The sequence below is a fragment of the Ixodes scapularis genome, unplaced genomic scaffold (assembly GCF_016920785.2).
Source record: "Ixodes scapularis isolate PalLabHiFi unplaced genomic scaffold, ASM1692078v2 PGA_scaffold7__128_contigs__length_106722199, whole genome shotgun sequence".
In the NCBI taxonomy this organism is placed as follows: domain Eukaryota; kingdom Metazoa; phylum Arthropoda; class Arachnida; order Ixodida; family Ixodidae; genus Ixodes; species Ixodes scapularis.
Window position 1 is genome coordinate 89194824 of NW_024609882.1, and position 13834 is coordinate 89208657.

Here is a 13834-nt window from a genome sequence, read left to right on the forward strand (position 1 = left end):
CAATCAAAGACACAGCGATACCCGTTCGATTTCAACAAACTATGCTTCACGTATCTACTGTATACAAAGACCATGTATTTGTATATACTGATGGATCCACAACCAAAACATCATCTTCCTCTGCCTTCGTAATTCCCCAGAACAATGTACTTGAGACCGCACGGCTCTCCCACCGAACAGCATCTACAACAGCAGAACTACATGGTATTCTGTTGGCGATTACTTATATTTTAAAATCAACAAATATACGAAAATGGGTCATCCTAACCGACTCCATTGCGGCTCTTAAAAGCCTAATGACATTTGGGAAATCATGCAGCAATAATACTTTTCAATTACAGGTGGGACATGTATACGCTAAAGCCGCTGACATAGGACATCACATAATACTGCAGTGGATTCCAGGTCACAGCAGCATCAGCGGAAATGAACAAGCTGACAGGGCTGCTAAAAATGGATACAAACTCAGAAAGCTTCAAAAAGTTCCATTCACCAAATACGACATAAAATTCGCCATAAAGAAAGTAATTAACACTATGATTATGCAGTCGTGGTTTTCATCAGTTCATCAAACTAGCAAATTACATTTAGTGGATCCAGAATTGACAACGCAACTACCAGATACCCTACCTAGAAAACTCGAAACTTTGTACCACAGGCTACGACTCGGAGTGGCTTACACTGGCAGCTATAATTTTCTTCTTGGCCGAAGTGACACTCCAACGTGCACCTCATGCAACTGCAAAGACGATGTAGAGCATATATTGACCGCATGCGCTAAGTACCAAACACAACGCGAATGCATGAAAAGAATACTTCACCAGCTGGACCCCAGACCACTCAATGGGAAAAAAATCCTTGGCCCATGGAAGAACAAGCGGCATCAACGCATCCTCTTAAAAGCTCTGCAAAAGTATGTCGAAGACACCGGACTGATCGATCAACTTTGAGTGTGTGCGTGTGTGTGTTGTGTTTATGTGCGCGTGACTTACTCTTGTTCTAATCGTCTTTATTCCCCTCTACCCTTCCCCACGGAGTAGCCAGCCAGAGAAAGCACGAACTCCGGCTTACCGGCAATGCCGAAGAACAGCCGGCTTCTCAACTCGGTGCCCTCGCCGGGGCTGCGGATGCGACTCCTGCAGCTCGCGGGACGATGGAAAGCATGAAGCCCCAAGATACTCATGCACTAGACCACTCAGCCTCGAGGGGCGTCCTCGAGCCCGTGGAGACTGATCTCGAGACATCGAACAGCTTCGCGGAGCTCTCCGAGGACGCCCGGGACCCCGAGCCTGACCTGACAAGGCTCTGCAACAAAGGGGCTTCACCCGCGACTATCGCGGTACCCCTACATTGTGCGAAAACACACTCGGAACTTGGATGGGCGTACGTGTGTGGAACGAAGAAGAAGCTCAACAAGAAGCGGATCGGCGCTTCTCAGATTGACACGCGGCCGCCTGTTAGACGTCGAACGACGCCCATACCAGCCAACGAAATCAAGATCACCCTCAGACCCAACCAAGGACTAGCGCTCGGACAGGTAGGAAGCATCGAGCTCGGAATAGCGATTATTACCGAGGTTGGAAAACCACATATCTGCGGAAAGAACGACTTCACTGCTTACATCAGATACGGCTCCAACATCGTCGTGATCAGCACGGCGAGAACGGACACCGCCGAGGAAATCAAGAAGATCACAAGACTCCGCTTACGTGGGAGGGTTCACGAGTTCAACACCCACGTCGTCATGGACGGTACCATAAAGGGAGTCATCCACGGAATATCGGCAGGCACCAAAGAAGAGGAGCTTATGGAGTTTCTCGACACCAGGAACGACAGCAACAGGATCGTTCAGGCGAGAATGATGGGAAGATCAAAGACAGCTCTGCTGACTTTCATTGGAGACAGACTACCCAAGGTAGTCTACGGCATGGGCACGATTATCTCGGTAAATCCGTACGTCCCCACGAGACAAGTGTGTTACAGCTGCATGAAACCGGGGCACAGGATCGACGTCTGTCCATTTCCAGACGTAAAAGCTTGTCAGAGGTGCGGCAAGAGGCAGCCTGAAGAAAACCACATGTGCGTCCCCAGATGCGTACTATGCGGGGGAGAACACGTCACCGGGGACAAAGAATGCAAGCAAAAGTACAAGGCGAGGTTCCAAGCAGGTAGCCACCAGCAAGGAATGAGTCAACGAAAGGAGGGAGAAGAGAGAAAGGAAAGGAAGTGGCAGCCGCCACCCGAGACACGACGCAATGAAGTCATCCGAAAGAAGTATACAGAAGAGGACTATCCGCAGCTACCAGCCAGCCCGTGGGCAGCAGCGGCAACGATGACGACGGCAACCATGGGAAAAGGCCCAACTGAAGAAACAAGGAGGCTACGGGTCCATCTTGGAAGGAAAGAAGCTGAGGTGGAGAAGATGAAGGATGAAATGGCCACCATGAGAAACGAAATCCAGCAACTCAGGAACGCGCTCAAGACGCAAACGGAAAGAAAAAACAGTGATAAACCGGCATACCGAGCAAAACCGAAACCAAGAGGCGAAACACCGGTACCCAAGACTCCGAGTAACGAGGCGCAAGAGATGAAACAAGAAATGATAAAAGAACTGAAACAGGAGATACAAAAATGGATGACCGACATGTTCAAGAACCTTCAAATTGGAAGGGGGGCAGAAGAAAACCCACCCAACAAGAGGAGAAAAAACCCCTACAGCAAGGACGAATCAAACTATGAGAGCGACTCGAGCTTGGTTGTAGACATGGGAAAGACGCAACATGATTACGACTAAGCGCAAGGGAAAGGTCAGAATACCACAGGCACCTACAATCATCTGGCAATGGAACTGTAGGGGACACAAACAGAAGCAAAGCAACTTCAACTTTCATATACAAAACCAAATCATCAGACCAAATATTATTGCACTTCAAGAGGTCAGCGGAGTACCTAAGATCTCGGGGTACACCACCTTGGTCAGCCTAAAACATAAGCCAAGAACGGCGACTCTGATAAGCAAGAACCTCACAGCCATAGAGCACAAGCTCAAGGAGCAAGGGGTGGAACATGTTCTACTCGAAATCATACCCAAAAAAAAGAAAGACAAGAGTCTATTCGTGTTAAACGTATACAGCCCGCCGAGATACGTCGTCCAGGACTTCAGGTCCCTGTTCCGAGAAGCGAGCAAGATCGTTGGAGGCAACGCACTCGTATTGGTCGGCGACTTTAACGCGAGACACACGAGCTGGGGGTACCAAGAGGACTCGAAGAAAGGAAAGCAACTGGCAGCAGCGATCGACAACGAAAGACTGGAGATCATCAACGACCTGCTCAGACCCACACGCACTGGGAACAGCATCAACAGAGACACTAACCCAGACCTCACTATGATAAAAAATCTGGACCAGCACAAGGTTACCTGGAAGAATACCGAGGAAACGATCGGCAGCGACCACGCAATCATAGAGATAAGTGTGGAAGCGAGCACTAACAGACGCAAGATTGGCGCCTCCAAAATGACCAACTGGAACAAGTTCAGACACCTCGGACCGGAAGGAGGTATTGAGGACCTGGAGACGTGGGTGGCGGAGCTACAAGCCACCAAAGCGCACTGCACCAAGGAGATTAGCCTAACCGAGGCCATACCGGGGGTGGATACGCACCTTCTTGGGCTGTGGGAAAAGAGAAAGGGAATAGTCAAAAGGTGGAAGAAACAAAAGCACAACAGAAAGCTCAGGCTCCGCATCTCGGTGCTAAACAAACAGACCGAAGAATACGCCACGCAATTAGCCCAGCAGAACTGGGACCAGAAATGCGACTCCCTCCAGGGAACTTTGGGACTTGCTCAGACGTGGAGACTACTACACCACCTGGTATCCCCAGCGCAAACCAAGTCAGAAGGATGCAAAACGACCCTAAAGATCGTCCACTCCTACAAGGGAACTGACGAGGATCTACTGAAACAGATCAAAAAGAAATATATTGGTGAGCCTGTACCACCACAAGACGAGGCGAGATGTATACGGTACACGGGAAGAGCCAACGAGAAGCTGGATCGGGAGTTCGAGGAGGCCGAAATGATCGCAGCTGTACAAGACGCAAAGAATACTACCCCGGGAAGAGACAAAGTCACCAATGCCATGCTCAAGAACCTGGGCTGCGAGCAGCAAACGAACTTAACCAACTTCTACAACAAAAACTGGAACCAGGGAACCCTACCCGGAGAATGGAAGCACTCTGAGATAAAACTCATTCCGAAACCCGGAAAGATCCCGGGTATAGAGAACATGAGACCCATCTCTCTCACGTCGAACATGGGCAAGCTCATGGAGAGGATGGTGCAGGGAAGGCTCGAGAGACACCTCGAAGAAGAGAACCTGATGCCCGACACGATGTTCGGATTCAGGGCCCGCCTAAGCACCCAGGACGTGCTTCTACAATTAAAGGAAGAAGTACTTGGGGACAACAACATCCCCAAGTACGGCGAAAACATCGTGATGGCCTTGGACCTAAAAGCCGCTTTCGATAATGTTTCGCACAAGGCAGTATTAGAGAGCCTCAACAAGATCAGCTGCGGGGAGAGAACCTTCGAATATGTCAAGACGTTTCTCACGGACAGGACGGCAACCATAACCATCGGCAACGTAAAATCGAAAGAAACTAGCGTCCCCAACAGAGGCACCCCGCAAGGTGCGGTCCTATCGCCGCTGCTGTTCAACCTGGCACTCAGGGACCTGCCGGTGGAGCTAGAAAAGATTGAAGGGATAAGACACGCAATTTATGCTGACGATATCACGATCTGGACCACTGAAGGATCCCTCGGCGAGAAGGAAGAGAGACTCCAGAGAGCCGCAGACACGGTCCATGTGTACGTGAAGAGCCGCGGACTGAGGTGCTCTCCAGAGAAATCCGAAATTATAAGGATTCACAGGAATGGATACGACCGAGGAGTACCCATTAATGTATCTCTGGACGGACAAGACATACCCGAGGTCAAGCAGATGAGAATCCTGGGCATGTGGATCCAGCATAACGGGAAAGCCACGCGCACCATACAATTACTACAGAAAACTACTGAACAGGTGACCAAGATGATCACTAGGATCACGAACCGGAGAAGAGGGCTCAAGGAAAAGGACGTCATGAAGCTTATACAAGCACTGGTTATTAGCAGAGTAGTGTACAGTCTACCGTATCACTACCTCGACATGAAAGAACAAGAGCAGGTCGAAGTCCTCATCAGAAAAATATACAAGATAGCGCTCGGGCTTCCGCAGAACGCCCCTACTGCAAAACTAGAACAAATGGGGGTGCACAACACCTTCCAGGAACACAAGGAAGCCCTACTGATGGCACAACGAAGCAGACTAAAGAAGAGCGGGACTGGCAGACAGCTTATACAAAAGCTCGGGTACGGCGACTGTACAGAAGTTATCCAAAATTCCAGGGAACTGAGCGCCGGAGTCAAGGGAACCTACATAGTTAGGCCCATACCGAAGCACATGAACCCCATCATGCACCGGGGAAGAAGAAGAGCAAGAGCGCAATACTATGAGCGTGAAGGCAAAGACAACGAGACATTCGTATACGTGGACGCAGGGGACTACCGCCGGGATGCCAAGGTAGCTGTGGCATTGGACCACGCATACGACGAGATATCCAGCTGCTCCATCAAGAACGCCAGCATGGAGGGGGCGGAAGAACACGCCATCGCCCTCGCCATGATCCACGGCTACAGGACAAAGAAATGCTACACGATCCTAACCGACTCACAAAATGCCTGCAGGAACTACCTGTGGGGTTTTATCAATAAGACATCAGCAGCAGCCCTAGAACGCGCCTGGAAGGAAGGCGTGATCCACAAAATCATTTGGATCCCAGGGCATGAGGGATTGACCGGTAACCTGATCGCAGACGCCGTCGCTCGAGCATACACCAACCGAGCGGCGGAAGAAGCGAGCGGGCCAACGGAACCAGTACCTCAAACCTACAGCAGCGTACTCAACTACTACAAAGCGGGGAGAATGAGTCTCCCACCCCCGCACCCCAAGCTCAGCAGAAACAAGGCCGTCAGGTGGCGACAGCTGCAGGCGGGAACCTTCCCCAGCTTGCTACGCTTCCACCACATAAGCCCGGAAACATACTCGGACAGGTGTCCCTGGTGCCAAGCCAGGGCGACCCTCTACCACTCCACGTGGGAATGCACCTGAAACCCCACACTTCCTACGGTACAAGACAACAGTCGGCAGCAGTGGGAGGCCAAGCTAGCGTGCAGCGACCTGGAAAATCAGGAATTCCTGATTGAAAGGGCCTGCAAGGCGGCGGAAGCCAACGGCATCCTGGACTAGGGAAAACCGACCACTAGCTTTTTTTTTTTTCTTTTTTTTTTTTTTAACCCAATAAACGTTTTCTGATCTGATCTGATCCATGCTTCAATAAATATCTATCTATCTCTGTTTGCCGCTAACAGTCATTTTTCGAGTTTGGGTTATGATGACAAAATGACGTAAGAACAAGAATGCACGGGACTATCTGCATTGTTTTAACTCGACAACCGTACCCTTGGCGAGTTAAACTCGAAAGAACAAGGCCGCGATGCTCGTCGGATCGACCGCGGCTGGGGTTTGACATGCGATCGGTCACTCGATCAACGTGCACACGAATGCTTTCGTGCTGTTGTATGAACCCATTCGGCGGCAGGACCGGGTCGAAGAGCACAGTGAGCTGGCGTTTAACGTCTCCGATGTAACGCTTGGCGAGATGCATGACTTGGCTTCTATTTGTGCCGGTGTTATGAAGCTTGAAAGTGGTGGTGTTGTTGTGGCTCGTACGGTAGCGTTGCTGAGATTATGAAGACGGTAATAGACCTTTATTCAGCGTTGCCGTGCATTAAGATTCAAAACCTCACCTTGACACAAGGGGAACCATGTTTCCGCGAACACGGAGGCAGCAGCCAACGGTCTGAGAAAGAATTGTGCCGCCGCCACGACCGCCAGCGATCGCCCCAACGGCAAGAAAACAAACGACAAGCTCATTGAGGTTTGTGTAGTGCTGACTACTCATTCATCGGACGACAAAGGGGAATGATGTAAAACGGAACGTAAGTTTGCCAGCGTTTTTGCAAAACGAATTCGTTTCGCTGAAAATTTAATTTGTGGAATTCGTTACCGCCTTGAAAGTTTGACGGGGACCGCATTGTGAACGCTGGCTTCACACAAGTGTTTTCTACAGTGTGTGCTTTGGCTGCATGCATATAAAGACAAAAAAACTGCCTATATGGTGCATAAAATAAAAGAAATTTCGTTTATCTTGATAATGTTGACTATCTATTGAGTGCTGTTGAGAGTAGTGGCGTAGCCAGGAACTTCTAAGGGGGTGAGGATTGAGGGGGGTTGAGGTGGCTGGGATGTTCATGACTTGGGGTGCGGGGGGGATGGTGTCGGAATTTGTGTGTATATTCTAGGGCCCGCCGGATTCGGAGAGGGAAGGATCGAAGCCCCATAACCCCCCCCCCTCGCCCCCCCCCCCCCCCTGGCTTTGCCACATAAGGGGAGCATCCTGCATTCACAGGCTGCTATAAGCATGTGCATAGCCACTGACCTCGTACCACAATGGCAAGATAGTTGCTGACATTCTTCACGTTACGTAACAGTTCTTTCTTTAGTACATATGCTCGCTTTTCCTTCGCACACCTACTCTGCCTCCGCTTGTCGTTTATGCTTGATGGTGATAAGCCAACAGTGCGTATTTGCTCTGCATCGCAGGCAAATTTCAAAAATCCAGCTCACACTACTCTTTAATTTCAATGAGTTACTGTCACTTTTGAAACGACAATCTATTTAATTGCTATAATAACCTTTACATTAAACACACGTGTGTTGAATGTAGGACAATTCTATCTTTATTGTTTTTCTTGGTCATGAAGATGACAACCATCCACAAGACACTGGCTAAATTTCTCGTCTATGGTGGGTAACAATGTTACCATACTCTGTCAGACTAAACTGCTGCTGTCTAGACAAGTAACGATTCATTTTAGGACAGACGTGTTTGTAGTTTATTGCAGGGCATCGAAAAGTGTTCTTATGACTTTCCGATGACTGACTTGCAATTGCAGCAGCTTGGCGTGAAAAGGTAAAATATATAATTGATACAACAAAATGCCATCAGCAACCCATCCAGATTTTATTGCATAATTGACAGTAGCTACAGACCGCAACAAATTGTCAACTGAAGACATAGGTACTAAGCGTGCACTAACTTCGAAGCGGTAGAGACCCTGAAGTTTAAACGTCAACTTACCACCATGTTGTTAATGGCAAAATGGTGTTTGCGGCAAAGTGTTGGAGTCCTTCAGAATGGTGACGGTCTCCTTCAGACCGATGATGACGGTGACGAAGGTTTAGTTAGAGTCTAAGTTTAGTCAACGCACCCGACGACGTCAGTGTGCTTGTCATGGTGGCGACGAAAGCCTTCTTTCGCACATGCCTCAGCTGCCTCGGTCCGGGGTTTTGTCGACCCAACCGTCTCTTCCCAGCCGGTTGACAGCGATACTCACGACGGCCGTCACGGCTCTGATCACCATCCACTGGGCATTAGCTATGTGATCATCGGGGGCAACCGGGCCCTTGTAGTTCTCTGTTGCGAAAAATCTCAGTGCGATTCAATTAGTAGCTGCTGCTCGACGGTCATCATATCTCATCGTCGCCGTCTCTCGTTGTCACACTGCGATCACACGGTGCTTTTCGACAAGCGGTATTGTCGTCAGAAACAGTCGTCGTGCATCGCGAAGGCAACCGGGTGCTCGCGGAAAACCCGTCATTGTACGCGTTGGTCGAGCCATCGTTGAGCAACAAGCATCGCCGCCATTTTCTACGCTCTAGAATCCTGCCCAAAGCTTGTTCCCCTTCGTGCAATGCGGAGGGCAAGCTTGTCTGCTTCTTGCGCAGGGGGTAGCGGTGACGTCAGAACGCCGAGCCCTGATTGGCTGGTCGCGACCCCCTATCTGAGCGTCGTCTGCTCCTTTGCAACGTCGTCTGCTCGCAACGTCGTCTGCGTCTGTCTTACTTTTCCTGCGACTTTCGGAAGGACAGAGGCCATATTCACGAAACGATATTACGCCAAAAATGTGCGTAAGACAAAATTTAAGAACAAATTTGTATTCACGAAATGAAATTTTCGTAAGTTTTGCGCAGGTTTCGACGAAATCCTACGGCAGCTCCGAAGCTGTCTTACGCACTTCTTACGATCAAATCAGCATGGCCGACAGCGTCGCGGTCGCGACGACCCACGGACGTTTATTTTTCTACCTGCGCTTCTGACGCGTCCCGACTTCAAACAGCAAAAAAAAAAAAAAAAAAAATTAAGAAGGGTTTGCAACAGACCACGACGAACAAGAACGCTGGATCCACAAACACCCGGGAAAAGCTCCAACAGCCACGATTCTACCGAACGCGACCAAACGAGCTGGGCAGTTAGGCCTAGCACGCACTCCGCGACTCGGCGACCGTCTGCCCACGACCGGCTGACGTGCTGAAGGAATATGCCCGCGCGACCCTTGTGAACCCTTCCCGCATTATACTTCGATCGCTGACCTCAATTTTAGATCAAGAGGTCAATTTCTTCCTTTTGTTATTTCCTTGCTTCCCGAGGCGACGGTGACTCTCGCCGGTGAAAAAGCGGTGAATCTCCGACAGACGCAGGAAAGGTAAAGCAGCCATCGCTTTGACTAGCAGACGTAAAGCAGACGACGTTAACTGCGCCAACCCGCCGACGCCGTTAAAGAGTGAGGGGTCTCGCCCCACACGAATGGAGGGAAAAAGTATTTGGAAGGGAACTTGCGGACACTAACACGCTCACTCTCGGTTCTAAGCAAACAAACCTCGGCGCCCCGGGACACCTCGCCAGTGAGTCCTTTGACTTCCCTCCTTGATGCGCGTCTGCTAGTTGTTAGACAAAAACAACGTACCGCTCGAGTTATTTTGTCTGCCCCCTCTGAAAGGCGAAGTCGAGTTTGCTCTGAAAGTTGCCGGAATTGTAAGACAGACGCAGACGATGTTGCCAGCAGACGACGTTGCAAAGGAGCAGACGACGCTTAGATAGGGGGTCGCGATCAGCCAGTCTGGGCTCGGCGTTCTGACGTCACCACTACTTCCTTTCTCATGCGCAGAAGACGAAAATGAGCCCACTTGCGAGGCGTATAGAAAGAGAGGTTAAAAGCCCGAGCGCATCACCCCGAACGCAAAGCCGTATATGTAGAGAGTTTGGCCATTCGTTGGGAAGTATAGGAGACAAATGAAGCGGCGCCATTGGCCGAAAGCGGGCTGGGCGTGTTCCAGGGCGTCTTCAGAAATTCGAGTGTGACCAACCAGAAGCCGGAAATAATACCCTGGCGGTGGTCGCGAGAAACAAACCTGATAACTGCATTGGAGTAACTCTCGATGGCTGAAAATATGGTACACGTGATGTTTCAATCACACTCATCTAAAATGATGGTGGAAGAGTGCGACTAGCGGAAAGATCGACATAATCCTTACGCCAAACGCCGAGCGCCGGGAATCTGCCGTCAGAGCGGTCACACTTTGTCCGCGCAAAAAAAGAGTTGAGCGGCGCATTCGTTTCTTACATCTTTCTGCATGATCATGATGAAACAACACGTGTACCCTATTTTCAACCACAAAAAGTTACTACACTTCACTCTTACGCACTTATTAAAACCATATAGGAACAGAGACCTTCGATGATCGATCGGCTCAGAACTGTTTCTCCCTACCACCGCTAGGGGATTCTTTTCGGCCTCTTGTTGGTCGAAAGAGCATGCCAAGCCCTCTTTCCGAGTCTGCCGCACGCCCTGGCTCTGCCCGCGCCTCCCATTGACCAAACTCTCTACATATACGGCTCTGCCCGAACGATCTTGCACGAACGTTGGCTTGCACTGCGCAAGCGCGCCTGCTCGACAGGGACGTTGAAAGCCCGGAGCTCGTTCTTGTAGCTCCTACACCCGCACTACCTCGCACTCATAGTGAAACAGAGAGTAGGGTGTGTCGAGTAATACCGCAGTTAATCTAGTGACGCTACTTCCGCTATGTGCTACGTAGGTCGGACGTGGTCATACGTCACTTTGTCGTTTCGGTCCAAACTCGAAGAGCGACAGTTACGGCAAACGGTTGCTTTCGTGTTTCGCGAACGTTCCCATGGGAACCGCGTGGAATTATCACGCGGACTGTGGCCAATAGGAGCGCGCGGTTCGTAGGGGGGAGGAGTTTTCGAGAAACACGAACGTGACCGTTTGTGACCAGAATAGCACCCCAGATCACGTGTTGGCTTGTTCTAGCTGCGAGTTGAGGGAGTAAACGCTGCCCGTTTTTTTATTTTTTTTTATTTTGTTTTTGAAACTTCGATTCTGTGTGGTGACAAACGAACGGGTGTTTCACAGGTCACTAACGTCAGGGATCCGTTCTAAGCGTAATTTGCGCTAAGTGCAAAAAATTGTTGCATCGCCACTTTAAAGTGAAACTGAGTATAAGGATTTATGCATCAATGAAATTGGCGAACATGAATGAGTGCAAAGACGTTTATTTACGCTGGAGATTGAAGGAGTGAACTTATTGGCGAGTTTAGAGATAATTGGCTAAGCGGGACATTGGCGATTTACATGACTCCAGCACAGCTGTGGCTCCGCCGTGGGGGAACGACCCCCCTCGATGTGCATGTCCATCCAGGTCTCGCTTAGATAACTGAGCAGCCCGGACAAGACCGCGACGCGCTTGTCCTTTCTCGCTCGGGTCGACACAAGGCTTCAAAGAGGTGGGGCGGTGTTGTTGGCTTTGCGAACATTTCGGCTTGCCGAGCCAAAAAAACAAACAAAACAAAACATTGGCAGCGATGACGGCAGACAGTGATGACGGCAGAGTCGCCTGCGCCTCCCTCGATGTTGTTTGTTTGTTTATTTTGGGGTGAAGAGAAAGGGGACAGCCAGGAGATATGTGGTCTTCCACCAGGTGACACAACAAAGCATCAGAATAGTTTTGTTGTTTTTAGACTCTCGACGCTCTATGTAAATCAGAATTGGGAAGTAATTCGTTACAAGTAGTGGATTACTTGTAATCCGTTACTTTTTCAAGTCATTTTGCAATTGCCACGTGACTTTTTTCGGAAGTAATTGGTAATGTCTTTTCGCTGGAAGATATTGGTAACAGATTGCTTTACTTACTCGTTACTTCTTAAATATACGAGCATAATATATTAAATGGAGTATTACGAGCAGAACATTCAGCAGCGTAAATAGAGCAACTTCAATAAAATAGAACAAATCAGGAGGGGGAGAATAATTGAAGAAACAACAACAATTTTTTTGTATGATCGGTCACTAGGACCATTAAAGAAACGGGCAAGGCATGTACAAATATGCGAAAGACAAGGATCAAGTAAGACAACGCCGAGTAAGCTCTCCGTCGCCTTTCATCGTGTTTTTCTTCTTTTCCCAAGCAGAAGAGAGCTCTTCGTGTTTATTTGTTTTTGTCTTTTACACCGCTTCACCATTTCCAACTTCTTCGACGTCTCCCTCCACCTGCACAGACATCAAACAGCGGATTCGTTTTTCTCTGATTCGCGGAATCACAACTCGCGTAGCAGACGATGTAGCCTCGCGCGAGAGGGTCGAATTATCTTGGTCTTTTATGTGCGCTACTGTATTCTAACACGCTCTTGAAGCACGGCTGAAAAGCGCCCGGCGTGAGGCTAAGAGCATCGTCTTCGAGGGTACGGTAGATACTTCTCGGCATGGTGGTCGAGACCACTCTTCCCTTTACAGTCAACTGTCAACATAAAAGGGGGGGGGGGGGGGTTAGGCCATCTAAGGAGTGCTGACAGAGGGAGAGAGTGAACGCGTCAAAGTGGTGTGATCCTCTATTGTTTTGTGAGACCAATGGCCACTGCTCCTCTTGCTCTCTATGCCCTCCGCTCCCCTGGCCTCCATGAATATTGGTATGAAAGTGAGAACCGATGAACGATCGATAATTCGTAACCACCACTTTTTCTCTGACTGGTCGGGGTTCCGGTCATGGACTGTCCGTCGTCTCCATGGCCGTCTCTTCATGAGGTGCTCAAAATTTAGGGCATGAAAAAGAAAGGAAAGCTAGAGTTCCAATGTATACTTTGCTTACCAAAACAACAACAAAAACAACAAAAAAAAAAGACACATTGTCATCAGCAAGAACAACAAACTGTAATCTACGGAAACACATTAGGGAAAGCTGGTACACCTGCATTCTGAATCGGCTAAACATTGTAACGTTAAAACCGAGTTTTCCTTTTCTTCTGAATAACAGTCGAAACACCCGAGTGGAAAGGGAGCTTTCGTAGGTCGCTTCTTTAGCTCCGAACTTCGTAGCGCAGGTAGACGCTGCTGTTGAGAATTCGCACCGCTAGCTTTGTGGTTCCAGCTTTCGGTGCTTTGTCAGCTTTCAGGTGACCGTAGTGCACCTACACTCTTTCTCTTAAATACCATATTTTATTCTTACAATAATAATATGGGGCTGTAAGAAATGAAAAGTGGTGTTGCGGAACATTTTTGAGAAATATCAATATTGTTTCTATTGTTTTTTGAATAAGTGTACGGAAAAAGTAACGAGAAAGGAATTTGTAACGTAACGAGTACGTAATCCGTTATTTTAGAGCGAAAGTAATTTGTAATGGTAATACATTACATTTCAGGCTCGGTAATTTGTAATTGTAATTCATTACATTTTTTTTAACTAACGAGCACAAGCCTGATTGAAATGAAGCAACCAGGTGAATATAATGAGGAAAGTATAAAGGGTGGCATTAAATATAC

General features: G+C 48.9%; 1 protein-coding gene across 1 annotated transcript; it reads left to right on the forward strand.

Moving 5' to 3' along the window:
* Positions 1 to 1153: 1153 nt before the first annotated feature.
* LOC121046660 lies at positions 1154 to 6368 on the forward strand. The gene is given in 2 exon segments (XM_042286303.1): positions 1154 to 2674; positions 2763 to 6368. Coding segments are annotated over 2 exon segments (5106 nt in total). The 3' UTR covers positions 6348 to 6368.
* The last annotated feature ends 7466 nt before the right edge of the window (positions 6369 to 13834 follow it).